Here is a 26,007-nt window from a genome sequence, read left to right as displayed (position 1 = left end):
ATGCGTGGAGATTCTCATAATCAAAGCATAAAATAACCAACACTTTTTTTGTTCTTTTTTGAGGAGTGACAGCCTTGCTGTAGTTATGACTTACACTAAACTCAGATCAACTCTTCCCAAACCTGCATTTAGTTTTGATGTTTTCTGCTTCTACTGAAAACCAGAGGGAAGGCTTGTGTGTCCAAAAGCATATTCAATTATACAATTCACCTATCAAACTGGCCCTACTCACATTCCTTGGCTTGCCTTCACTTTCTCTTAAGGCACAGTTTACTACCACACCACCTACTTCATAGGTATAACGCTGGCCTTTACACTGGGTGAAAGGTAGTGGGTTCATGTTTGTCTGTATTGTTCTACAAAAACATCTGTAGCAGGATAATAAACACTAAAGAACCAAAGTTTATAAAACAAAGATAAATTATGTGGGGGGTGGGGGTAGAGGTGAGGCAGGCAGAATGCTGCTGAGCTGTCCTTCCTTCAGCTTTTCTTACAGAAAAGAGTGTAGATAAAGAAGGTACTAAAGGATAAAGCTTTTGTCATGTTTGCAACGTAGCTAATAATCAGAACTTCATTTATAATGTAGATCCAGATCTCCAGGTTGTAGAGACCAGAACAGATCAATTTCCAGTTACTGACAGTAAGCAACTTAAGATTCTTTTTTATATCCCAGGAATTGAAAGTGCCAGATACCCACCTTCTTTGTTTCAAGTCTGCTATCTGATAATTTCATTGTCACCTAGCTATGGGATGTGATGACATAGATACAGGATGCACTCCAAGGGCAGAAACAAAGACAACAAGCAGGATCAGTAAGCACATAAGGCTTTCACAATTAATTGTGCTATTGTTAATTACAACAAACTGGGAGAATCACTTGGTTTTCTTTGTGCCCATGAAAAAATTCAAATGTAAGAAAATCAGGCATTTAGACTAGAATTAATTGAGGAATGCAATATACCCTTCATGACAGAAGAGGTTCTCTTCTAAGCAGCAAACTGAAAGAAAGATGCCTTAGCTAAGGGGCGGCAGGAGGTATAGAGAACAAGGAATTGGGGGGGGAGGGTGAAATTCAAACAAGAGAGGTCTCACCCCTAAGTCTAGGTCATGCTTCTTACACTGATGAGATACTATATACACTGAGCACACTAGATACTGATAGACTGGGTTAAAATCCAAGGGTCTCAATCTTGAAAGAAAGATCTGTACAATGAAGAGACAGGACAAGTTTCCATTGCACGAAACCAGCAAATTTCTAGGAAAGGTGAAAATCCTCCTCAATAGACTTCCAGTTTTTCACATCCAGAACACTACCATAAACTGCTGAATTTTTGTTTCCTTTTGGTTTTTTTTTTAAACTTCCCTAAAAGGCATAAGAGTATTATGCCCTGCAGCTCTACCTATCACTCCAAAACGATCTTGAACATAAAATGTTACTTTCCACTAGAGGGTGCACATTAGTAGCGCTGCCTAAAGTCCCCTTTAGTAACAAAATGCTCCTTCATAATAGGTCCTTTAACCCTGTGTCTCTTCTGTCTCTACAAGGACTTTAAGCAACTAAAAAGAAAAATCCTTAAGGGGAAGTTCATCTGGTGTGGCTCTAATTACCTCTACTTTCCCCACCTGTACGCAGCAGAAGAGTCTCTGATCTGCTGGACAGAGAAAATAAATAAATAAATAAATAATAAACCCACTCTCAGCTTCAGCTGCTTTTATTCCTCAATATTGCCACTTGTAGGATATGGAATACTAAGCTTAGATTCTGCAAAAGATGTTTTTCCTCTGAAGTGACACACTACAGGGATCACACACACACACAAAAAAAGACAACTTCATGTCTACTTCATCCTTAGGAGCTTGTTAGCTTCAATTAATGTTTCCTAGTCACTGATCCAATTAAGGAATTCTGAATGAATGGGAGCGAGGGGGTGGGAAGGGAAAGGGACATAAGATTACTGACCTTGTAAACACCTAGAACATTCCTAAACCAAATTGTGACTACATCATCAACTTCCCCAAGAATTTCTCTCCCATTCTAAAAAACTTTCACTAACTAAAGTCTAGAGAATTGTATCAGCTGTTTGGGGTAAATATTTTTTTCCATCAAACATGTTAAAATACTGATATCTTGGTAGTATCTTCAGACAGCATCTGAAGCAAGCACAATATTTTCTTCAAGAACAGAAAAGTGTGCTAGAACTCCATGCTAGAATTGTACTGCAAAAACACAGCCAAACAGTTGCTTCCAGTTGTTTCTGTTTCTATTGGGAAAGATAACACATTTTTATCATCCTATATATCACTGCTAGCACATGGATATACAGCAGCAGTACTTAATATTACCTATATTGGTTTCTCACTACAATATGGCATAAACAAAGAGAAGCTTACCTTCTGCTGTGATGATACTGGTGGTGTAGTCATCAAAGGTTTAAGCGGAACGGTGTTAGTCTGAGGCGTGCTTATCCGTGGAGATACGTATGACCTTGGTGATGAGGCATCAGATGTTAAAGACATTGGAGACTGATTAGATGGTTGAGCTATAAAGGAAAAAAAAAAAAAGTTGAAAGATTTGTTTTAAATAAAACCATATCCTATCTTAAATGTGAATTAGATTTTCTTTTGGCACTTTGGTGTATTATGCTGTATTACATAATATACAAATATATTCACCTTGAAACACCTGGGGAGGTGAACAAACAGAACAATCAAACATTCAACAACAATCCTAATTAAAAAATTGTATTCTTCCCAAACCCTCCACTTCTAAAACTTGAGGGGAAGGGGAAAGTGAAGATACTATTATGCAATACTTTTTACACACGGAAGAGACTAATTTCATTTGTGATTCCTATTTTAGAGTGCTCGACTCAAATTAAAGAATGCATGAACAGTTTATCTAGAAACCTATTCACCCATTCTAGGCACCTACCAACAGACCCTCATCCATGTTTTAATTACTGAATAAAAATTAGTATTAGCATAATACTGCTTACCTACTCAATAACATGACTGCATTTATTGTTTTGGTTTAAGTTTCTAGCTTTATGAAGTTACAAACCAGAATGAAGATACCTGAAGGAATACCTTGTCTGGAAGCTGAAAAAAATACTATTTAGAGAAGACTGTAAATCCCCAACATCACACAAAATAAACCTTCTTTTAAACATTTAAGGCCTCCCCCAAGAGTCACAGTTGCACAGTATTACAAGGGTGTTCAGTGAAGGAGCAGTTGTGTTTTAGATTGAACATTAAATAATATATAATCAAGGTTCAGAATAAATTGAGAGGGTCTCGCACATGTTTCACATTATTCCTATATAGTTAACATACAAAGAAAATCCCAAAAGGCGAGACAGAGAAGCACATTTACTTAGTTGTGTGTCAGCTTCCTGCTCCCCAAGTAAAAATTTCTTATCCTCTCTTTGGAAAAAGAAGTCATTTGACATCATCCGCATCAGATGGCCAAAGGTATGACAAGACACCCTCTACAAGTTTCAATTGTATCAGCCTTTATAAAATGTAACGTAACAATTTTATGTAAATAAAAAGACAACTCTGAATACCTTGCGTAGACAGTTGTGCAGCTTGAGAAATTAGGGAAGTGATATTGAAAGCAGATGGTCCAGCAGTAAGAATTTTATGGAGTATAGACTGCAGAGAGGCTTGCGTCACAGCTGCTGTTAGAACTAAAAACAAACATTCTGGTTTGCCGACAATTCCAGAAAATCACTTTAAACTGTTAAAACTGGCTAAATACATATAAATCCCATATCCACAACAGACCAAAGAGCGACCTGAACTATTTTTCGGTTACTTGAATTCAATTAATGAATGCTTGTCATGTCTAACCATGTCCTTTATTTAGTAGTTTTATCTTTGAGTCCCACACTACAAAAAATATTTTAGAAAACAACATTAACTCTTCAGCTTGACCTTATGGAACAATAATAATTCTTGTAATCGTAAAGAGAACATTTGTTCCATTTATTATTCAAGTAAGCAGAAGGTGTGCATGTGGTTTGAACTACAGTAACTTTTTTAAAAAGGCAAAAAAGCAGTACCACTTTAACTCACTAAAAGAAATGGGGCGGCTGGGGGGAAGAGTTCCTGTTCAAGGGAAAAGAAACGACCTTTCAAATTAAAAATCCAGACACTCTGTGTTTCTTCTTAAACGAAAACAAAACAAAAAATCACAACAAACTTACTTACTCTGGATTAAGCTGTCCCATCTTCCCTTGTCCAGTAAAAAGATTAATCCTTTTCAACCAACCATTTTAAAACTGCACTACACAGGAAGAACATCCTATAGTATGAGCCGATAAGACCCAGCTTCTGAACTCATCTTTTCAAAAAGGTCTACAGGCTCTGTGGGATACTTCCTGAACATACCCTACTCATGCATAAGTCTGAAAAAACTGACTCACCAGCATAAACACAGAATAACTGCATCATGTGCACAGTAAGGGCAATCCTGCTGTGCAAGGTGAAGTCATTCTGCCCACGTGGACCTGCCAGCCAGGCCCTCATGCCATCAGAACAGTACTAAACATTCTTGTTCCAAGACAGACACAGCTGCTGCTCAGATACAGCAAGAGATAACGAGTACAAACTTAAATTGGCAGCTTTCTAATAAAATACAACTGGAGTCTTGATATGACCTTTCATTTTTTTCCACAACCAACCATGATACTCCTACTTTTTTAGTCCAGCCTAGTGCATGACAGTTTTTAAAGCTTCTCCTGCACAGGAACACTCAATAACCTACTCACAGATTAGTACTGAATGAAGCAGTATCTGCTGATTAGAAGGAAGTCAATTGACAGCTTTTCCTTCTACATAATTGTAACATACATAATTCTGTACTTTCGTGGTTTACACTTCTTAAAGATTATTTACTCTAGGCACTACATAGAAACGTTCTGCTTCCTATTTAAATCAGTGATCACTGCACAAGAAGTTCAAAGCAGCAAACAAAAAATCCCACACCACCTTCTTCATCAGTAACCTGTCTCATGCAGATACCATGTTAGATAAAACTACGTTCAAAAGGCATCAACCCCTACCTGTTCTTGCAGCAAAAGGCTCTACAACTAGTTCTAAACTTTCTTCTAATAAACTAGGCCAATGTGACAAAAATCTAAGGGATACACCAATTAAATGCACAAAATTTAACTTGCTAGCAAAGTTACTGATACGCTGTCTTCATTCAGACATTTTCTGCTAAAGAAAAAAAGTTGATGGGCAACAAGATTTAAGAATCCCTAGAAGCTTCAGTATTTGCAAACACGTATTATTAGAATAGCAGCACAAACTATTGAAAACAAAGAACACTGCACGAAACAAAAGAACAAAAAGCTCTAAGTTTTCTGCAACAGATGAATGCTGATACAGCAATTAAGTCACCAGTCTCAATTAGACTGCTCATGTACGTCAGCATTTATTAGCTTAACCACCTTAAACGTTAAGTTGGCTGATTTAAAAAGGTTCAACAGAAAAAAGACACACAAACAAAACCAACCCCCACTTTATCTAGGGATTCATTTATTCACTTTTCATTTCAAGTAAGGCTTGCATTTACTATAGCTTTGTATGCAATATTATACTAATGTGTGTAAATAAGAGATTACATAAACTTTAAAGAATCCTTACCTTCATTGATTTTGGATATATCTACACTAGAATTATTAAGCTGCAAGGTGGCTTGCAGAGCAGGCAGCAGCTGTCGAAGAAGATTTGGGTCCTGAAGTAACGGAGGAATTGGTGATTGTGGGACAGGTGAGACAGGAACTGCAGGAGCAGATGAAGCAGGTGCAGAAGTTGGATTCAGTCCAGAAGCGGAAGATGTAGAAGGAGTTGTGCAAGAATGGGATACAGACTTGTCCACAGATGCAGACTCTGAACAGAAGACAGGCAGTAATTTTCATTTTCCCCAATATAAACCTGACAACTTCTCACTAGTACAATATTCATACTAAATTCAGAAGATCAAATTCGTAACTATTATTATAAGAAAAAAACCCAAAAACCAAAACATGAATACACCAAAAATTGAACACACAAAAAAATGTTCCACTTCCAAGATACAGGACTAAAAGCTGCCAGTGTTACAAACAGGTTTTTTCCCCCTAATTTTTAGGACTGATGTGGGCCAAAAATTCCTTAGCGATTTTTTCCTTTTACTATGCATGTATTCATATTCTATGTTTCTACTCATGATTCCAATCTTTCTTTGGAAAAATATACTATGAACAAAAACCTTATAGTCCACGGCCTTACAGATAGGCTAATATCTCAAATTTGAGGGGAGGGTATAAGCCATGCTTCATTTATTCAGAGACTACACTACAAGAAGCTACAAAATAAAGATCAAGTCTATCAAACACAATCCAGCTACATTGCTCAGGATTCACAGACAGGATAATGAGCTGCACTAGAAATGTAAAACATCAGCTGTTAACATCCCCACAGCAGACTGGAAAAACATCTAACAATTAATTATGTTAGATGCCCATAATTAAAACATGCCCATAATTAATTTCAAGACTATACCTTTTATTTTATTAATCTAATTTTAGCAAATATCAACATTTATTATCTACAGAAATGCTCAGTACTTTCATTAGAACAAACGGCCATACAGTATAACTGAATTTATGTGAGTTATTTAATGAATTTTAGATTTGTCTTCCAGTTAACACAGAAGTTGCTCCTTCACTCCAGTGCTGTGAGAAATTCCTGCACTGAAAGTACTGCCACTTAGTATGGGTATACCATCAGCCACTTCAAATATCCTTCCTTTAAGAAGCCTGGACCACTGTATTTCAGTTTTAGCTTTCCCTCTGTCATCCCCATTAAACCCATCAGAGACCTCTGCCCCCAAATTCAGTCAAAGTAATGCCTCTATAGCACCAAAAAGGTTGGATGAAGAATGGAAAGATGGCTATAGACCCAAAATCTACCCAGGATGCTTGCCCACAACATTGAAGACCTAGATTTTAAACCCACTTCAAACTGGGCAGAGGATGTCAATCTGGATATTCCACATTTTCAGGCAAAAACCCAAATGAAAGCTAAAATAACTGGCTCGGAAATTCTTTCGCTCTAAAGGTGTGGGGCTTTTTCATTGGAGAGATTGTCAGAGTAAGAGGCTGACTTTTAGTAAAGAAAAGAAATGAAAAGGTCTTGTTTTGTTTTACTAGGTAAGAATAAAATGTTAACAAAATTTCTAAAAGCTTTTGTTTTCTAACAGTCTCAGAGACTAATTTGGGGAAGAATCCTAAATAAATAAATAAATCAATTACTGAAGTGAGTACCAATACACAAATCAAATTAATTAGAAATTTCAGTGAAAAGAAGGAACTTATTACATGTAGTTACAGTAGAAATAGTTCATAGCAGGTCACAAATACTCAAAAAAACCTCCACCTTTTTCCAGTAGCTGAGCAATCTAAACTAGAAAAAAACACCAAAGAATCCAAATTCAACAGCTTGCAAGGATACAACAGCCAGGGTGCACATGTATTTTGGTGTTTCAAGTAAACTTCTAAAAAAGAGGCAGCCTTATCTAGTTAAATGTTCCTCAGGGCAAGGGGTATCTGTTTCCTAAGTTTTCATAAGTTCATAAGCTTCCATAAGAACTTACGAAGGGATAGTAAGTGGTATAAAGACTGAAGATAAAAAATAAAAAGCAGTTACAAAATTTTTATATGGTTTTCAGTAACATGTGACTAAGACAACAGATTAGCTCCCCCTCAAAATACTAAGTCATTATTAAGTCTTCGTTATAGAAGTATTACATACAAAATCTTGTGTTATGGTCTTCAAAGTAAACTTATTAAGACAACTGCAAGTCAAGACACATCAAGCCAAGAAGAATCTTATCATACTAAACAAAAACATGTAAAGTTTAAACTGTACTCAGATGTGTCATACTCCAAACAAGGACAACAAGATACACTAACAGACATAAGTGAGGGAATTAAGCACAACAGGACATGTTAGTACTTACACGTGTAAATCTCCTACCCTACAGTTTTGAGAACCTGACAAAACAAACCAAATAAACAAACCCAACAACACACCCTTATTTACAACCAAACAAAACATAAGGAAAAATACTAAGCAATTGCCATCAGTAGTTTAAAAAATATTTAATGTAGTTAGGCTTGTCTTCACAGTTAGATCGTTACTTTAAGTAAAGAAGCAACTCACTACTGTATTATTAATCCACATAAGCAATACCTGAGCTTCAAACCACACCACCATACCAAAAGCTGTAGGTATTTGTCACCCATGCTGCAGTTCTGAACACAAAATAAACTGAATCAAAGGCAAACTCAAGCTAACAATGCAGTGACAAATCTTAGGACCAGTTCTGGGTATTTAGTCATTTCTTGAATAAAGGGACTCAAAATATATCATACAAAATCATCAAATTCCAAGAGGCCTGCAAAAGTACTTTAGTTTGGGTGAGTTTCTCTGCAAAAAATGCAAACTGAATCACACCGACACAACACAGTCCAGTTACTACTTTTAGACAATATGAGGACACTGTTCTATGGCTGTATTATTGCACGTATTTTAAGTATGTATTAAAATATATCCATGAAAGGTATTTTATGTACAGTCACACAGATTAAACACCTAGAGAAAATTAGGTGAAAAAAGGATGGCGTCCAACACTAACACTCTAATCTTTTGAAACTATTAACATTACAAAACCAACAGTCCAAAAGTTATGAAAAAACACATCTCTATGATCACGACTATCTACGTATACATGTATTGTAACTGTTATTTAATATCACAGAGGATAGAGAGTACAATGAATGCTCAGAGCATCACTGCATTTCAGAAACTAAGTAATTTAAATTATTTGTAGTGAAATAAAGGGTATAAATCGATTTCTGCCCCCCCAAAATGTAAAAAATATTTGTGGAAATACAACTATTTCTTTTTTGTAGTAAGTAGCCTGAATGGATATTTTCTTGTCTACAAATGGAAAATCCTTTGTGATGAAAACAAACATGTTAAAAAATGCAGATAGAGATTAGCTCTGTATACTCATAACTTTAATTACTTTAATTTTAAACCAAACTATCTTATTCCATGGCTTCCAGACTGGACACTTGATTTCACAGAAATAAATCCAAGAAATACTGCCGATAAAACAAAACCTCTAAATATTTACATATCCATTTTTGTGTAATACAATTACAAAGGTTTTAAACTGGTTTAATTTATGACTCTATACAGAACTCTCAAGTTGCACCTTTAAAGTTAACAGAACTAGCCAAAACTCCTTAAGATGAAATGTCTGTTTCACAAAAATCCTCAGACGCCACTCACTGGAGTGTGTGTGCATTTCCCCTGCTTTTTCCCACAAACAGAAGCAGAAACCTCTCACTCTGCCCTTTTATTCCTTAATTTCCCTTTTCTGACCTGTTTTATTGCATGTTTTGCCACATAGTTAAGTTTACTTTTCAACATTTTAATACTACTTCCTTTTGAATTGAAAAAGTTGAAAAATTAACTAGGAATTTTAAAAAAATATGCTTAGAATTACAGAGTCCTGTAATTTCTAAATGCATTTGAAGCCTCAACCATCATGAAAAACAGTCAACATGAAACACAGCATACTGATTTCTTCACAAATCTAAGTCCTTTAGTTTTACAACTCTGATACACCGGACTCTACACCTGTGTCACCATTAAAGTTCATGTTTATTAACAAGCTATCTACAATATTATTGCAGAGTAAGGCTTTGGATTACACAACAGTCATTCATAAACCTAACCTGAACCATTAATACATCACTCAAGACTAATTCTGAACCTTCAACGAGAATTTTACAAACAGAAACTGCCAATCTGGTCTGTATCTCATATAAAAAAAATATTCTTAAAGAAAAGATTAACTACGCTGCAAAGCCTGCAGAAGTCTTAGATGGTGACTGAAGTTGCCTTCTTCTGTTGGGCTGGGCAACTCTGCAGCCTCTTTATCATCAACACCAATTTCCATACAAATGCTATGCAAAAGACTCTTCACCCTTACATAAGACTTCAGCTATTATCATGAAAGTCCCAAGGAAAACTTTAGTAGTAGTAGTAATAATAATAATATAAAACCAAAAGCAGAACATAGTCTGCTGCAATCTTTTGAACTGTTAAAAACTTTTAATTGAATTTACATTTTAGCTCTTCCTCTGAATAAATAAATCCATTATTCTTTAAATTTGTTATCATTTTAAAAATATGACTGTGCACTAGTTTTTCCATGATAAGCTAATAAGCACATTAAAGCTTCCATTTCTGCAGTTTTTAAGAAAACTTCTAACACCAAATCCATTCACCCCCTTGCAACAATATGACAATACAGTGCACTTTCTGACAATCATGTAAACATGCTAATTAGATGCAGCCTAAATACAGAACTATAATATAGAACTAAACAAGTTTCTGGACCATCAACTTTAATGATATATATAAAAAAAAAAAAGAGCAAGAAATAAAGGCATCCAAAAAAAAGGGGAAAGGAAAACAATGTAATCCGATGGCAAACAAAAACAGCTACATGTGGAGAACTATTAATTGGTTTTACATTAAAATGTAGCAGGAAAAAAACTTTCTGTAATTAAAATAACTTTTGAAGACCACAATGATTAGGAAAGAGCTTTCTGCGTGTGACCTGCTATCACATCTTTTGGACAAAAAGAAGTCCAAGTTATCAGTCAGTATTCTCTATGACAAGAACTTGTATGACAAAGGAGCATCTTTGTTGCAGGTTTCCCCAAGAGGTATTTGAACTGAAGTGAACTGGAGGCTATTGCTTGCCCCAGAAACACCATTCAATTCAGAATGGAAACACTACACTCCGTATTTCTAAGCAGTGTGGATTTTTTAATAACAAGGCCAAATAATCCTTGCAGAAAAAAATATTACAAGTATTCTTCAGCAGCTGTGCCACAGTGCTCTTCAATTACAACCTAGATACAAGAATGCAAATGCTTAGCTTCTCAGTTTGAGGTAGTATACTAATGTGTTGCTGAATCTTGCTGTCACCGATCTCTGCCCCTTTATGACAAAAACCTTTACTCCTAAGCAAACAGCTGATTCCACTAGTGAATGTCATTCTGAAAGGAAATTCTCAGCCTTGCATATTACAGTTAAAATAAAGTTATTCAGACTGGACTTAATACAGGGCAGCAAAAAACTAAGTCTTTTGTCTGTTCAGCTACTCTGTTTCAACAAAGAGCTTGGCACCACTCCGGCACATCTCTTCTGTCTTGGTCACCCCATTTTATCTGCTGGCATCCTTTAAGTACCTGATCCTAGCACTTGCTCACTCCCTTCTTGCACAGTGTGCCAAATTATTCAGGCATGTTAGCCTAACAGAGAAGCGAGTGGGGAAAAAGAAGAAACAAAAAGAGGAAATGTATTTTTTGTGCATTAGCTTCCTCCACAGTCCTTCTCATGACTGTAACATACTAGTACTCCCTATAAAACAAGCAGCTTTAAAATACTGCTATACATAGCTTGCTCTTATTCTGCTGCACATATGGATAGCTGATTTATTTCAACAAAGATTTTTTTTTTAATGACACGGAAATTACTCACTACTGTTGACTGGCTAATTCCTGAATTATCAGTGTGACCCCCCTTGAGTGTTCCAATAGCTTTTACTACTGATGTAATTTTTTTATGTCGTTTAAAACAGAACCAATGCAGTCAAAGTCCTTCAGATTCAACACTACAATATTAACCAATCATTCTATTGCGAGCTTGAGCTGTATCTTTGCTGTGATAGCAACTCGTGCATGTGTTCTCAGCGTGCTCTCTGTGGGAGGAAAATTGCATTACAAAATATTCAGAAATTCAATTACCCCATAAACCTCACCTCTGCTACACTGATTGAACAACTACCACCTAGAACAGCTAACTGAACTGCTTGACTTACTGCTGATGATTAAGAATCATAACACATTAGTCTGTGATTAAGTGTATATTCTACCAACTAAGTTCTCTAAGCAGTGATAATCACATTCACCTTTTTTACCTAGTTCAGTTCTGATCTATTAAGGACCTTAAGCCACACAAAAACATATGAATATTTAAAAGCAATACATTTTGTAAACACATTTGCCCAAATGAAACTATGGCAACAATAGTTGCTAGGTTCTCAAACACGCTTAAATTATCTAAAATAATAAAAAAAATCCGTATTTTTCTCATCTGAATTACTCCAGTCTTAAAACTCAAGTTTTGTATTTTGCCTCTGCTGCCAAAATAAGAGTAATAGCAATGCTCAAACAAGTATAAAGTACTGGAGGAAACCTCTAACAGTTTTGCTAGTGTAATTTTTCCTAACCACTGTATGAATTGACTAATACACTTAAAACTGCAAAACTCAGCCAAAGAGGCTGCAATGACACCAGGAGCAATGTTAATAACTGACTGCTAAAGACCAGCAACTGTTACAAGAAAACCGCAGGGGTAAGAAAAAGGAAGAGGAAGAAGCTCAGCTGCCACTGACCAATTACTTTAACCCGCCAGCATCAGGGCCACAACCCACCCAACACTGCACTGGCCAGCTTGCCCAGTTCTCTCCAGAAAAATGTTAAAAGAGTATTGCTGCACTAGAAACAGAAGCGCTCCCTGATGCAACCTGGAGGAGAGGTGTGAGAAGAAGTATCCTACAGACAGACACACTTAAGAAATGGACAATACAACATTTCATTCAGTAACTGAATTAGAAATAGGAAAATGTGACGTGCCCTACAGATAAAGCAGCCAAAAAGTAGGAAAAGCAACCCCACACTTTACCTGCATAAAGCACTCACAGTGAGCACAAACAGAAGCAGCAGATTCTGACTGGAACATTCAAACCATGGGGTAGAGGTCAAATAGTTCCCCAGGAACTCTCCACTACTGCCAGCCATTGAGGGCAGAGGACTACTGCTAACAGCTGAGCTATAGTTCAGCCAGGGATTTTATTCAATCTCCTTGTGGGACTACAACATACCCCTGCAGCAAAAGAGATTGAGCTGAAAAGTGTTGTTGGTTTTTGTGTTTTTTTGTTGTTTTGTTGTTCATAACTATTAGTGCATTAAAAAATACACACTAAGAACAGAACTATTAAAACGGTGATACATACATGCTGGCATAAGGCTACCAGCCACACACTGACAAGAAGCACGAACTCATTTAGGCAAGGACTACTGCACATATTCAGTCATTTGGACCAAGCTATTTTTTTATAAGCGAAAAATACAGCTTTACCTCTTTTTATAAGTGGGATGGCACTGCTAGTGAACAGAAGAAGACCAAAGGCTCTCTGCTTCACTAGTGCAAAAATAAACCTTTCAAACTATTTTCCAATTCTACAAAGATACCGTTAAAAGACTGTTTAAACTGAGTATCTCATGACTTTTTTTTTTTTTTTTCCATTTTATGTAACAGCTACAAACAAATACTTTAAAAACTGCATACCTATAGTACTACAGGTTCAGAGTCATCTCTGGGAGAACGAGTAACAGAAGCAAACTACCCAAAAACAGCCCAATGTACAGCACTGCTTCCTCTCTTCTTTTAAATCTAAATATGTAAAATGCTACAGAAATTTTACTGATCAAATTTCTTTAAAACAGTAAGGAAGTCCAACATTCACAAAAAAAGAAAAAGGTAAGATGACTGAATATACTCTTTGAATTATTTCTTATCACAATATAAGCTGTACTGAATTTTTCTGTTTCTGTAAGAAAAGAGGTAAATTCAAGTAACATGTGAGAAGTCACATTTTCTCCAATATGTATTTCAAGACTGATATTCATCTATTCTGATTCTTTAATTACTTACTAACTTTCTGTAATCCACCCTGTCTGAAGCTCAGTTAAGTATTACATTTGCTCACAGTGAAGTGTTGTGAAACACGTCAAGGCATGAGCATTACAGAGAATCTATCCATTTAACTAATATAAAATAAAAAACCCAACTACATAGGATACAGAAATTAAGTGATTATTTAACATGGAACCATCCATGGTAACACAGATTCTAAAGCAAGATTTACAGTGTCAAGACCACACTGTGCAATCATTTTCACTACTTGTACCCAGTCGTATGTTGTCAAATGTCATATATAAGAAAAAGTAGAACTCAACATTTGTAGCGGTTGTCACAACGGGAAATGCCTTCAATTAGAGTAAGATCCAGTTGCTCAATTTAACTGGAAGCAACTAATAAAGGTGTGCAGTAAAGCAGGGAAAGAATATTCAGTTTGAAGTCTGATCACAGACCAAATCGGAATCAATGCCAGAAATGAGTAATAACAGGGGTTTTCTTTTTGAGTATATTTTAAAGACAGTAATGAAAATATAGAGGATACGCTAAAGGAGAAAACACTGACATGGATGCTTTGCACTGTCATGTTTAAAAGTGCATCAAACTGCAATCAAAACAGAGGTTGAACTGAAGCAGGGAACTATGGTATTTGGTTCAAAAGCCAAGCACAAACCAGTAAACCATACCTCTTCCTTTACTGTGTTGAAAAGAAAAAGGATTGCTGAAAATCTTCTGTTCCTCTGTAGCTTACAGTCAACATTCACATACCAGGTCATATAAAATTGCACAAAGTCTCAAGAAAAATATACAAAATATCTTCACATGCACAATTTTATTACGCTGCAGTATTTGTCAATGTATGCTACTGTTTAACTATTTTGGATGGTCAGGTGCACTTATCCCTGTGTAAAAGCTGGAATTCTTTAATAAAAACCAGAAGCAGGGAAGCAAACAGAGTATAAGACCAATGTCAGACAAGAGTCTTTTTTGGTCTTCTTTTTAGCACTGCACTACTCTTCTGTAACTACACAGACTTCCCAATATCAACACGGCAACAAGCCATCTTTCAAAAAAGAATTCAGTGTGATACTAATTATGCAATATTTAAAATTAAACCCAGACATGTTTATCAAAAATTACTTTTTCTCCTCCCAAAGTGCCCAAAATAGAATTTTCTTACACAATGTTACTCGTAAGAACTCAACTATACCCAAGTATCACACTATTACTAATAACACACATCTCCATTCTCACAATCTTCCTGAGCTCTTCTTCCCTAATAATGCAGTAAATCCAACTAAATATATAGATTTTTGAAGGGTCACAAACAATGCACAGTAAAGTCCTGATCTTCACTTGATGACTTTAAATGTTTCTGGTACGTATTATACAGAAATACAAACTTCCAGCAGCTTTAGAACTGAAGATCCAGTACATCACAAGACATAGATCAAAACAGAAAAGCAGGTGTTACAGACATGTAGAAAATTGTGTTGCTTTCTGTAAGAATTGCACTTGTGTTTATTGGAAGTTCGACACTGGTATTCCAAACAGTAACAGCAGTTCATAAAACATAATGGTCCAAAATGACTTTCAAATGGTGTAACTATGTTAAGAACTCAAATAATGGCAAAGATCCAAAATAACATGAGGGATTTAAATTTAAATTTAAACATGTCCTACTAAAATACCTCTTACAAATTATCATTTGAAATGACAATTTGCAGAATAAGCAAGTAAACAGTAAATACTGCAGTGTCAATTTGAAGTTGTGTAAGATATAGCAGACATGGTTTAAGGGAAAATAAACACATCAAACAGTAATCAGGTTCTACACACACAGTCAACAAGAAAAATATCTTTAAATTCTAGAACTAATATACTTTGAACAAGCAATGCAAATGCAATGCATCATCTTAAATACTAGAAGGAATTTCATCAGACATACCTTTTCTCTCTGTTTTCTGTGCAGGGATGGAAGATGTGGATGTAGGCAGTTTTGATAAAGTAGATGCTCCATTAGCATCAAAGGATTTCTTTGGCTGGTGATCAGATTGTAGAGAAAACGGACTAGGAGGAACAGTGCTTGGGGTAGCAGTTGGATGAACCACTGGTTTGATGGGATGCTGTACTGGAGTAGAACTACTGTGAGTCTCTGCTCTTGGCAGTCTGTAGTCTCTGTCATTGTGCCTGCTTGTTTGAGATAAAATATTCTGTGGGAGCATACTACTGGTGTCGCTGGAATGCTTGTCTTCCACTTTTTTCAGGATTCCCCGAGTAACGTTGCATGAATGAAAAAAACATTAAATTAGAAACTTGTCTAAGATTGCGGTGACACCGATTAATACAGATGCATATCAACAACTAGAGCTGATTGAACTTCTTATGATTAAAAAAGCCTCAAGTAGATCAGCATCAAAAAATGCAAAATTTAATTCTACTCACTGACAAAATGCATTTTCTCTGACCTTTGCTTGATTTAGAGCTCCGGTTAAGCACTGTGTTTTGATGAAAGGCTGCTTTATAATGAGTGTTACAGTCAAGTGAACTTTTGAAGTTTCCTAAAAAATCTAAATCAAAATCTATTATTTCCATCTTACATTTAGCGTGAAGAGATAATTTGTGCCATTTTTCTTTCATTCATTGAAAATCCTGAACACAGAGTATAATGTAATGGTTTCAAATTCTAGCCTTCGAAGATTCCTCTTCAAGTCACTTGAGTACTACTACAAAGAGTTTACTGTCAGTTGAATTAATTCAGTAAAACTATATATTAAACGAGTGACTAATCTGCATTTGTCACACAATCACAGACTTTAAAATATGCTACACAGGGGACATACCAAGCAAATACAGAGTAATTCTTTTTATTGATTACTAGATTTTCACCCGTCACAAAACAAATAGTTACTGCAAAATGCATTTCTATCTTATTGTAGCATACAGTATGTTTTAGCATATGCAGTATGTTTCAGCATACACAGAACAGCCCTTTATACATCTCTGCCTTGTCAAGTTCCAATCAAGGGGTAGGCGAAGGTAAATACTTTGGCTTCTACTTTTAAACTATCCTGAGAAGCATGCTACAAATTTACCCAAAGTACATCAGCATACAGAAAGCATCTCACAGCACAACCATTTCCCAGAAAAAACTGACAAAGATTAAAGCTAGGTATCAGGAACAAAATTTCCAAGTAACAGAAATTCATAGTCCAGGAAAGGTTTTGCTAAGAGTACTGGCATGGTAAAAATATGCTTTCAATAATGTACACAAACCTCTGAAAACCCCAGTAGCATAATCCATTAAATTGGCTTATTATTTTTGGATGTGAAATCAAAGTTTTAGAAGAGACTTCTGTATCTCTATTTTTAAGCTCAGAATGTGACATGGACAGGTTTCAATGATCACAACAGTCCAACTATAAACTGTGCAAGTTGTTTCAGTAACTACTTATAAAGATAACTAAGCTGGGCAGTAAAAGCTACAAAAAGGAGAACCACTATGAACAGCATTAAACAAGTGTTGTACTATTAAAGGCTCAAAGTTATTTTAAGAACCATTTGGGAGAGCTGTCTATGCTATCCACTTTGGCTTTTTTTATATAAAAAGGTGAGAAAAACAGCTAAGGAAAGAGATTTTATTTTTTTTTTTAAGTTTGGAAAAGAAAACAGTGATACAAACAGGCAAGAATATATTACTGTAAAAAAAAAAAACTACATACTTCCACCAGCAAACCCACTGGCAGCTGTCGCCTGCATCACCTCTCTTCTGTAATCCCTATCTTTTGGAAAACTGTTAACTGACATTTTGCTTGCTTCTTTTTGTCTCTGCTCTCTGAAGAAAAGAAAACACAAGTTAAATAAGAACTTGCATCATCTAATAACATAACACAACACTTTCTATGGATGAAGTTACATGACATGTTTTGAACTATCTGAAGAGCTTGCTGCTACAGCTGGCACTGGCAAACTCCAGCCACAGGTTCTTTACACTAGTGCTTGCTGAAGCCCCCAATGTACCAGTTCAGCTAACATTGCAAAAACGAACAAAAGGAAAAAAACCAAACCAACCAAACACAAACCAGACAAAAATAAAAAAATCCCTAAAACAGAACAAATGAAACCAAATCACTCCACCTCACCAAAAAAAAAAACAACCCACAAACCCAAAAAACCCAAACCAACTATACTTCCTCTTCCCATTCTGGATCACCAAGGGATAAAATAGGTGCCAGAAGTCATGGTAAGGGTAGGAGCACAGTAGATTTGGACCGCAACTTTTTAGAGCGGTAATCTATTAGATAAGCTCAACTGCTCTTAAATGAGTTTAAGAAAATTTCTTCTTTATACAATGAACAGACACACACAAGTACCTTTCCAGCCACTCTTTTGGTTTTTCCCATTGTGAAACTTCTGTTCGGCAGTTGTAGTAGTATTTTTTGCCTGAAGAGCTGATGTGTTCAGACCAATCGTCCGCAGAATCATAAGCCTTTAAAATACAAAGAGTGTTGTATATTAAAACTCTCAAGTAGTCATTTGTCCAAATTTAAAAGCTTCCACCATTTAAAAAACTATATGGCATCCTCACATGCACCACATTACTGCTTTCCATTTACACTGCCTCTAAACGACTGTTTCATTTTGATAGTTTAAAAGATGTGACCACTATACTTCTGTTGCATTCTGCAACAGCTTCCTGTTTTATTGCCATAAACCCTGAAACAACATCTAATAGCATGTTTAGTGGGATACGATAATACCAATATTGATAACATTAGTTTCCTGCACCTTAGAACATCCTCAAAACTTATCTCTTCAAAGTTTTGTATACTTCAAAAATTTAGCTATCCTGTTTTCAGTGCAATTTTTAACAGTCACCACCCTAACTACTAAAACCTGGATAATAAAATGACTAAAATTCACAATGTGTAATGTGCCTTAAATAAGTAAAATCATAATGATCATAATGTCTTCTCTAGATTTACCAACAAAGTTCATGGAAAATATTTTTCTCAGTATTTACTGCATTTAAATAATCAGGTGTTTAAAAATTCAAGACAGGTACCTCAAAGCTCTAATGATTATCAATTAGAATAGTTTTACAACATATAACAACTGCTCCTTGGGTTTACAGAGTGTTTACAAAATAAAGACTGATACTGGAAAACTCAACGAAGCAGTTAATGAACATGCTGCCTGTTTTAGACAAAATGATGAAAATTCAGTGTGTATGAATGGGGTGACACAGAGATGAATCCTAATCACAAATACTCACTGCATCAGAAGTTTTGCTTGGATTATTGCTGGGATTAGAAGAATGTGAATTTGAACTATGAAGAGCACTGTGGTTATGTGAATTTTCTTGTGGAGAGTAACTGGTCCCTAAAGGAAAAAAGAAAGACTGTTCAACATGTATATTTTCAAAGAAATCAACCATCTGCATTCTAAGGAAGTGGAAAGGAAAAGGAGAGGGGAAGGTAGAAGGCACACTGCCCACAGCCTGGACCAGAGCATAGTTCATGCAGAAGTATTTCAGGAGACCATATGTGTATTTCTTTTTCAGACAGTGCAGAGCTCACTTTCCCCTTCTAGTTACACTAATGTAGTATGTTCCTTCACTAGTCTTACTATCAAACTTCATTCCACTACAAACAAACAAGTAGCCTTTATAATTTTTGAGGGTTGGAGGAGTCCTAACATGTCAATTCAGCAATTAAGGACATTTTTCTCCTCAGCATTAAGTCAGAAAGTTTTATTAGATGTATCAACAGCCTACACAGTTAGATACAAAAAATCATGTTTTAAGTTCACTGGAGCAACACTGTTTTCTTAACCCTTTTGAGACTACTTGTAACTGGTTCTAGGTAACTACTTCTGTTTATGCACAAAGATTAATTTCCCTGCACTTCAGTCCCTGCAATATAGGTACTGACATCTACAATACCAAAAGAAGCATTTCCCAAACTGCCACTTCTGGCCTCCCTAACAACTGCTTCTCAAGGTAATCCAGTTTTCTTCCTTACCATGAAAACACTTCAACATAAAAGAACAGCTGGGGAATGGGAAGAGAGATAACTCTCAACACCTTTTACATCTACATCTGTGCCTAAGCTCAAGTCACCAATTACAGCTGAACAGTTTTAATTACAATTAATCAAGGCCAACCATTAAACCCCTTGCAACCTTATTTTAATTTCCTGCTCTTAGGGCCTCCCATTCCTCAAAAATTTCTAAGAAAGTAAAAAAAACTTCCATTCCTCATTATATGATTTCCACTTTCTAAGTTTTAAATGTTCACATAAATCACACCAAACTGGAAAAAAAAAAAAAAAAAAGTTTCTTACACATTTCAGGGAAAAACCTAGATACGTTAAACACAATACTCTCCCTGCCTTTATTTTCCCTCTGCCTACTGAGAAGTTTCTAAATACCCAGAAATAATACACTAGGCACCACTAGCTTTATATGTTATATAGTGGTCATATCTAAATATGAAGTCAAAGTGCTTCGCAAATGGCAAAGACTGCATCTTAAGGCAACTACAACAAAGAACAGTTCACTGTTAGTGGACTGAGAGGTGGGAGTCAATGGAGCCATTAAAACAAATACTTTTGGTGGTCTTTTTTAAAGTCTTTCGAGAGCTACACATGTAGAACATGGCTAAATAATATACCATGGTACAGAATGAGAGAGATTACAATGCAAATTCTATCTTCTGATCCTTCTGACTGTACAAGAGATGACAAAATTACTGTTTCAAACTTCTTCCTCCCTGCCTCTAACCCTGCAGGTTAGAAAAACAGTCCATCACAAAAGCAAAGTAGTACACCATGACTAATCTGTTTAGTAGCCTACAAAGGTTAAAGACTGATTTGCAAACACATGAGTTACTGCAACCTGAACCATCAGTAACTCTGAACCTTTTCCTACACTATTTTGGCTAAAACTGTATGTCATTCTCTTTGAAGATCTGGAGGTAAAACAAAGGAAAAAGACTTGTCCTCAAATGCAGCCGTCCAAGGGCTGGACAGCTGGACAATTAGTCCTACACTACAAGTATCTTGCATGCTCAGAGCCAGGTGGAATAGTGGAATTACTTACTGGGGCGGGGGGAGGGGGGGAGTAACTTAAGCTTGTCAAAGCAATAGTCACACCATCACATGTTTGTGACACATGAATAACAACAAAAAATTGAGCTTCTAGTGAATGATGTGACTTTAACACATTATATAAATTAGAAAACTCCAGAATTTAGACTTTAATGTACATCTATAAAAACGGGCACATCTAATTCCCCTAAATGTATACAAGAAGTATATTACAATTACAAGACAGTACTCCTCCATCAGTCACATCAACAGTCTTATTTTTTTTCAGACACTGATTATGCAGTGAGATAGCTGGGTTAGTATTTTCATATTAATCATTCCATTAAGTCTTTATTTATTTACTATACCCTTCCCAAACTCTTCAGATAAAACCATTAAAAATTCTTCATGGGTTTCTGTAGGTTGCTTAATGCAGACATATTAGTTCATTTCTATTATGAGGTAAATTCATCTCCTTTTTTAAAGGAAAAAACAAGACAAACGTTTACCAGGTGACTTGTTCAAAAAGTTTGATATTAGTCACTTCAAAACTTCAGAAAAGACCAATGTAGTTCATTTACTGTAATCCCATACCATGGATGCAGTAACACCACACTTTGTTCAGCATACTGGAGATGTAGTTGGTGATTTTTAAATATTATAGTGGTCTAAATACACTACCACAATGAATCTAATGTAACACACATTTTCCAAACATGTTAAGAAGCAAACAATGCACGCATTAAATCAACAAAAACCTTTAAAGCCAGTTCTGTCCAATCTATAAACAATGCCCTCAAACTCACTGCACAGACTTTCAGCCCCATGTGGTCTAACAGCTCAGCAGCATCCCCCCACCATTTCACACTGTTCCCTGGCTGCCCTGGTTCCCAGGCCCAGTACTGAGCCACAGAACACCTCGGGTATCAGAGCTGCTGCAGCAGTCACACCCACCTACAGCTGGCCCCGATAGCAGAAACGCCCATGCGGCCCCTTCTTCATACAGAGCCCCTGGGCCTCTCTGCACTGAGCTGCGGCCCCTCTAGCAGAACTCCCGGCTGTACACCCGTGGGTTCACCTCGAGTCTGGGATCCTGCCCTACCTGGGCCGGCCTCAGCTGCATAAAAATGGATCATGGCTACTCCAGCAATACTGATTGCCTCGGGTTGCCAGGACAAGCTACGGGGGCTTTTACAAGGGCCAAACATAAATACGTACCCAATGGTGTCTAGGACAATTACACAGCCTAATTACAGGTGTAGGTTCACTCCCATACCTCCATTTTATTTTATGCATAATACTGCTTTACGTTTGGATCAGTACCCAAACTTCAAGGAACAAGCATACAAAAGGGCCAACTGATTTTTGCTGTTGGGAAGCTTCCAAGACCAAAGCAGATGATACTTGGGAGAACAAGAGTTTTATGCACTTCACACAAGTTAAGGTCTTAAAGACCATATGCAACCACCAAAACTGTATCACCAAATCAACCACAACTAAAATCTTGCTGCCTCAGTGTAAAAAAGTACATATTAGCATAGCAGTCCCCTAGACATTCCGACAACCCAGACAAGCAAGCACTGCCAGCTCAGGTTGCCAGGTAAAGTTGCTAATGATCTTTAAAAGGCCATAGAGAGCAATTCACAAGTGGAGGTCTACCTCTAAAAGAAGTGGGGTTCCCCTTACTCGTACACTAGCTTTCACCATTAGCAAAGCCTAACTCCTGAGCCATTTGAAGGTGGCTGTGACTCGCACCAGCTCTGTGTCTTCCAGTTGCCTGCCTGGCGAAGTACATCACGAGAACAGGATCACTAGGATTAAACCACAGCCTAGAAACAGGAGTGATAAGGTAGACAGCACGCTGCTGTCCCTCAAAACGTTCCCTTACAGCACTTCTCACCCTTCCTCTTATGGTTAGACTTTCCTCACTAGTCCCACTTTCTTCAAGAAAGAGGGAAAAAAGACTTGTTTTTAAAATGCTTATTAGCATACCTTCAGAGTTAGCAATTATAAATACACATCTTTGATGCACCACAGGGAAATTCACACTGTTGTTATAAATCCTCCAGTTCAGTTACAGAACTTCCCATGGAAAAGTTTACTGCACCATCACTGTGACTTTCCTCAGCTTAATCATTATTTTGGAAGCAGTTAAATCTGGAAACAGCTATTCCTAACTGGAAGATGGCCAAGAAGGGCACCAGCACTGCAGTTACATAAAACTCTAGTGGTGCAACCATATGAGCAAGTCTTCAATAACACTATCTCTAGTGATGAACAGGTCACAGGACAGGTCAGAGCGAAGGTTAAATTATCATAACTATCTTCAAGTTTTTCAAACAAAAATCACATCTTCCTCACTAATGCATTAAAATCTGCCAGAAGCACAAAAAGCAATTGGTTCTGGGAACCTATTCAAAAACCAGGCAGTGACTTAATGCCTACTACAGATTTGAGATTCTGCCACACCAAGACTCAATTTAATGTTTTTGTAAGTGGTTTCCAGATCCCAACTGCTGAATCCAAGGCAGTTTGAACTGCAACAAGGGTTCAACACTACTCTGGACTTGGAAAACAAACGTAACAGAGTGAAATAAGAATATTCCATTTTATAGCATAGTCAGCTTTCTCTAGTAATTATCACATTTAATTAATGTCTCCGTTAACACCACTTCAATTCTGTGAAATTAAGTTGGAATTCTGAGTTAGCTAAGGATCAGACTGCTCTAATAAAGCAAATGATCTCCCTCCCTTATCCACTGCTGTCTTTCAAGAACAAGCAGAAACTCTTTCCTTACTAGCACCTACAGCATCCATTTGTAACCAGCTAACATAAATTAGAGTCAAATACATCACTGTACATTTCACACTATCCTCTGGCATCCAAGTGTCAGACTAATTATAACTCTTTTTTACTCATAACGTTATACAGTATCATAAACATCCAGATCAGTAAACGGGGGGGGGGGGGGGGGGGGGGGATATCTTTAAACAAATGTACACTGTGAAATTAGACAGTAAACAAGTTCACACAACCTCCACTCACACACAAGACTCTACCGAGGCACAAACAGTAAAATTACAGTAGTTGCAGCACTACAGTACTGCACTATACAATAGTTAACTTTATACAGCCCAACATAGATAAGAGCATTTCTGATTCCTTTTCAGTCAGATAAATACCTCGTTAATATCCTAACTTTCCTTTTGTCCGTAATATAAAGTGTCAGATAATATAAAGGGAAGTTTAGAAATGCTCACCAGCTGGGCAGGAAACATAAAAAATTCTCCCTAGCAATAATGAGTGTTGTAACTGGAACTCAAAGGCAGTCTACCCCTTCGCTCCCTCCAGAGGGAACAGGGATTCAAGAAGGGCTGTAGGACTGCCTTCGGTGCCCAGAAACCAGGGGTATGGAAAGAAACAATGAGAGAAGCAGCAAAGCAAGGAAGTTCATTCCACTTGTTTCAACACCATACATACTGTTCTATGCCTCCATGTTCCAACTCTTAGCTAATATGCAATCAAATTCATTAAGCTAGAGACAGTATTAGAACCTCATCTTCCTCAACAGAACAAATACTGCTCAACTGACAGACACTAATTATTTCTTAACAGAGAAAATTTATCAGCGATTTAGTTTATGGTAGTGGTATTTTATGGGGATAGCTAATTAAGACTTGTTTTAAAAGCGAAAATTATGGAAATCTAACTAGGATAAGCCTAAACTAAAATGTCTGAAGTGTATTTCAACTGACATCTGTAACTTCAGTGCAAATCTTTGTGCAGAATATAAAGTTCTGCATATGGGAAGGAAAGAAAGGACACAATACAGGACATGATACCCAACGTCTCAGCAGTAACTGAACATCCTATCATGGTCATTTTTATTTGCCACACGTAAAAGTAATATGACAAAACATAATTTTTCTTCACTGCATTTTCATGTGGCCTGCTGTACTGAAATAAAATACGGCTGTCTTCCACAGGCAACTGAAAGCATAAAAACTTGCAATTTTTCTAGTAGAGCAACACCTCAGAGAATACACCAACTGCGCAGTAACATTTTCCAGAAATTCATAACATACCAAGTTGAACACACAGTGCTCTGCCAAAAGAAAGAATATCTAGCCTGATCACTGTACTGCCCAACTACCCAATTACATACTCATTATGCCCCCCAAAAATATGTTTTATACCAGTCACCAGCAGCAAAAATGTTTGCAAAGCCCCATTTCCTCCCCTGTCCTCCTCTCCTACCATACTGCCTATCTGGAACAGCAACATCTGTGTTCTGTAATGTTTGATTCATGGGATAATCTTCTCAATGTAAAGAAAAGTTTTCATTTTTTTCTCCAAGTTACCATTCATGCAAAATTTCACAGAAATTAGTCCAAAATATTAGTATAAGCACAACAAGAGTCCTATATACATGGAGTGGGACAAAAGACCAATAACAGATAAAAAATTATACTGTAAGCATACAGTTTTCTTCATAACAGAACTTTTCTTCAAAATTGGTAGTAAGAAGATAACACCAGAAGAAGGAAAAGCTAGGAACAGTAAACCAATGAAAGTCAAGGTCTCATATTGTTTTACTAACGAAATACTCAAAGCAAGACATTACCGATTCTTGAAATGAAGATTAGCTTCACATTTTATCTTACACATTCCATAACATAACAGTAGTTTGCTATTTTGTTGTCTTCTGCTTACATTTTTATTTTTAATTAGATCTTTTCAATTTATTTTAGAAACTGAAGTTTAATCTTAGGGCAAACTGTACAAACTGCTCTGCAAAGAAAACCAGTTATCTGCTCATCAAAAAGGAAAGCAAAAGGCAGTAATAAAACAGCTCAAATTAAATTCAAACTCCTGAGTTCTAACAACTCAGTGATTTACTACTCCAGCAGCTAACAGACAGACTGTTTTCCTAGGGTTGTACTTCAGTCTAAATAGATGTTAACAGCTTGGGTTGTCCTTACTGGTAGAACAGATATAAACTTATTTTTGCCCAAGTATCCCTTTCTAGTTTGCTCCTTTCCTTGTTACAGCTACAGCAAAATAGGTAAGAAATTT

At 36.6% G+C, this 26,007-nt stretch overlaps 1 protein-coding gene across 4 annotated transcripts in view; it reads right to left on the bottom strand.

The window, feature by feature from the left end:
- Positions 1-26,007, bottom strand: part of WAC (WW domain containing adaptor with coiled-coil) — a 63,551-nt gene that overhangs the window by 18,440 nt on the left and 19,104 nt on the right. For 3 of the 4 annotated variants that reach the window (XM_055806640.1, XM_013296452.3, XM_005233895.4), the window contains exons 4-10: positions 19,118-19,224; positions 18,216-18,331; positions 17,565-17,677; positions 15,791-16,099; positions 5,653-5,898; positions 3,567-3,689; positions 2,392-2,540 (exon numbers count right to left, since the gene is read on the bottom strand). In XM_055806640.1, the coding sequence (XP_055662615.1) occupies positions 2,392-2,540; positions 3,567-3,689; positions 5,653-5,898; positions 15,791-16,099; positions 17,565-17,677; positions 18,216-18,331; positions 19,118-19,224 (1,163 nt within the window). The remainder of the gene's footprint in view (positions 1-2,391; positions 2,541-3,566; positions 3,690-5,652; positions 5,899-15,790; positions 16,100-17,564; positions 17,678-18,215; positions 18,332-19,117; positions 19,225-26,007) is intronic. The other variant, XM_055806641.1, reaches the window with a different exon arrangement.

Source organism: Falco peregrinus, chromosome 5 (genome assembly GCF_023634155.1).
Source record: "Falco peregrinus isolate bFalPer1 chromosome 5, bFalPer1.pri, whole genome shotgun sequence".
Lineage (NCBI taxonomy): Eukaryota > Metazoa > Chordata > Aves > Falconiformes > Falconidae > Falco > Falco peregrinus.
The sequence above is the reverse complement of the archived record's forward strand: the minus strand, read 5'-3'. Positions and strand labels throughout refer to the sequence as shown.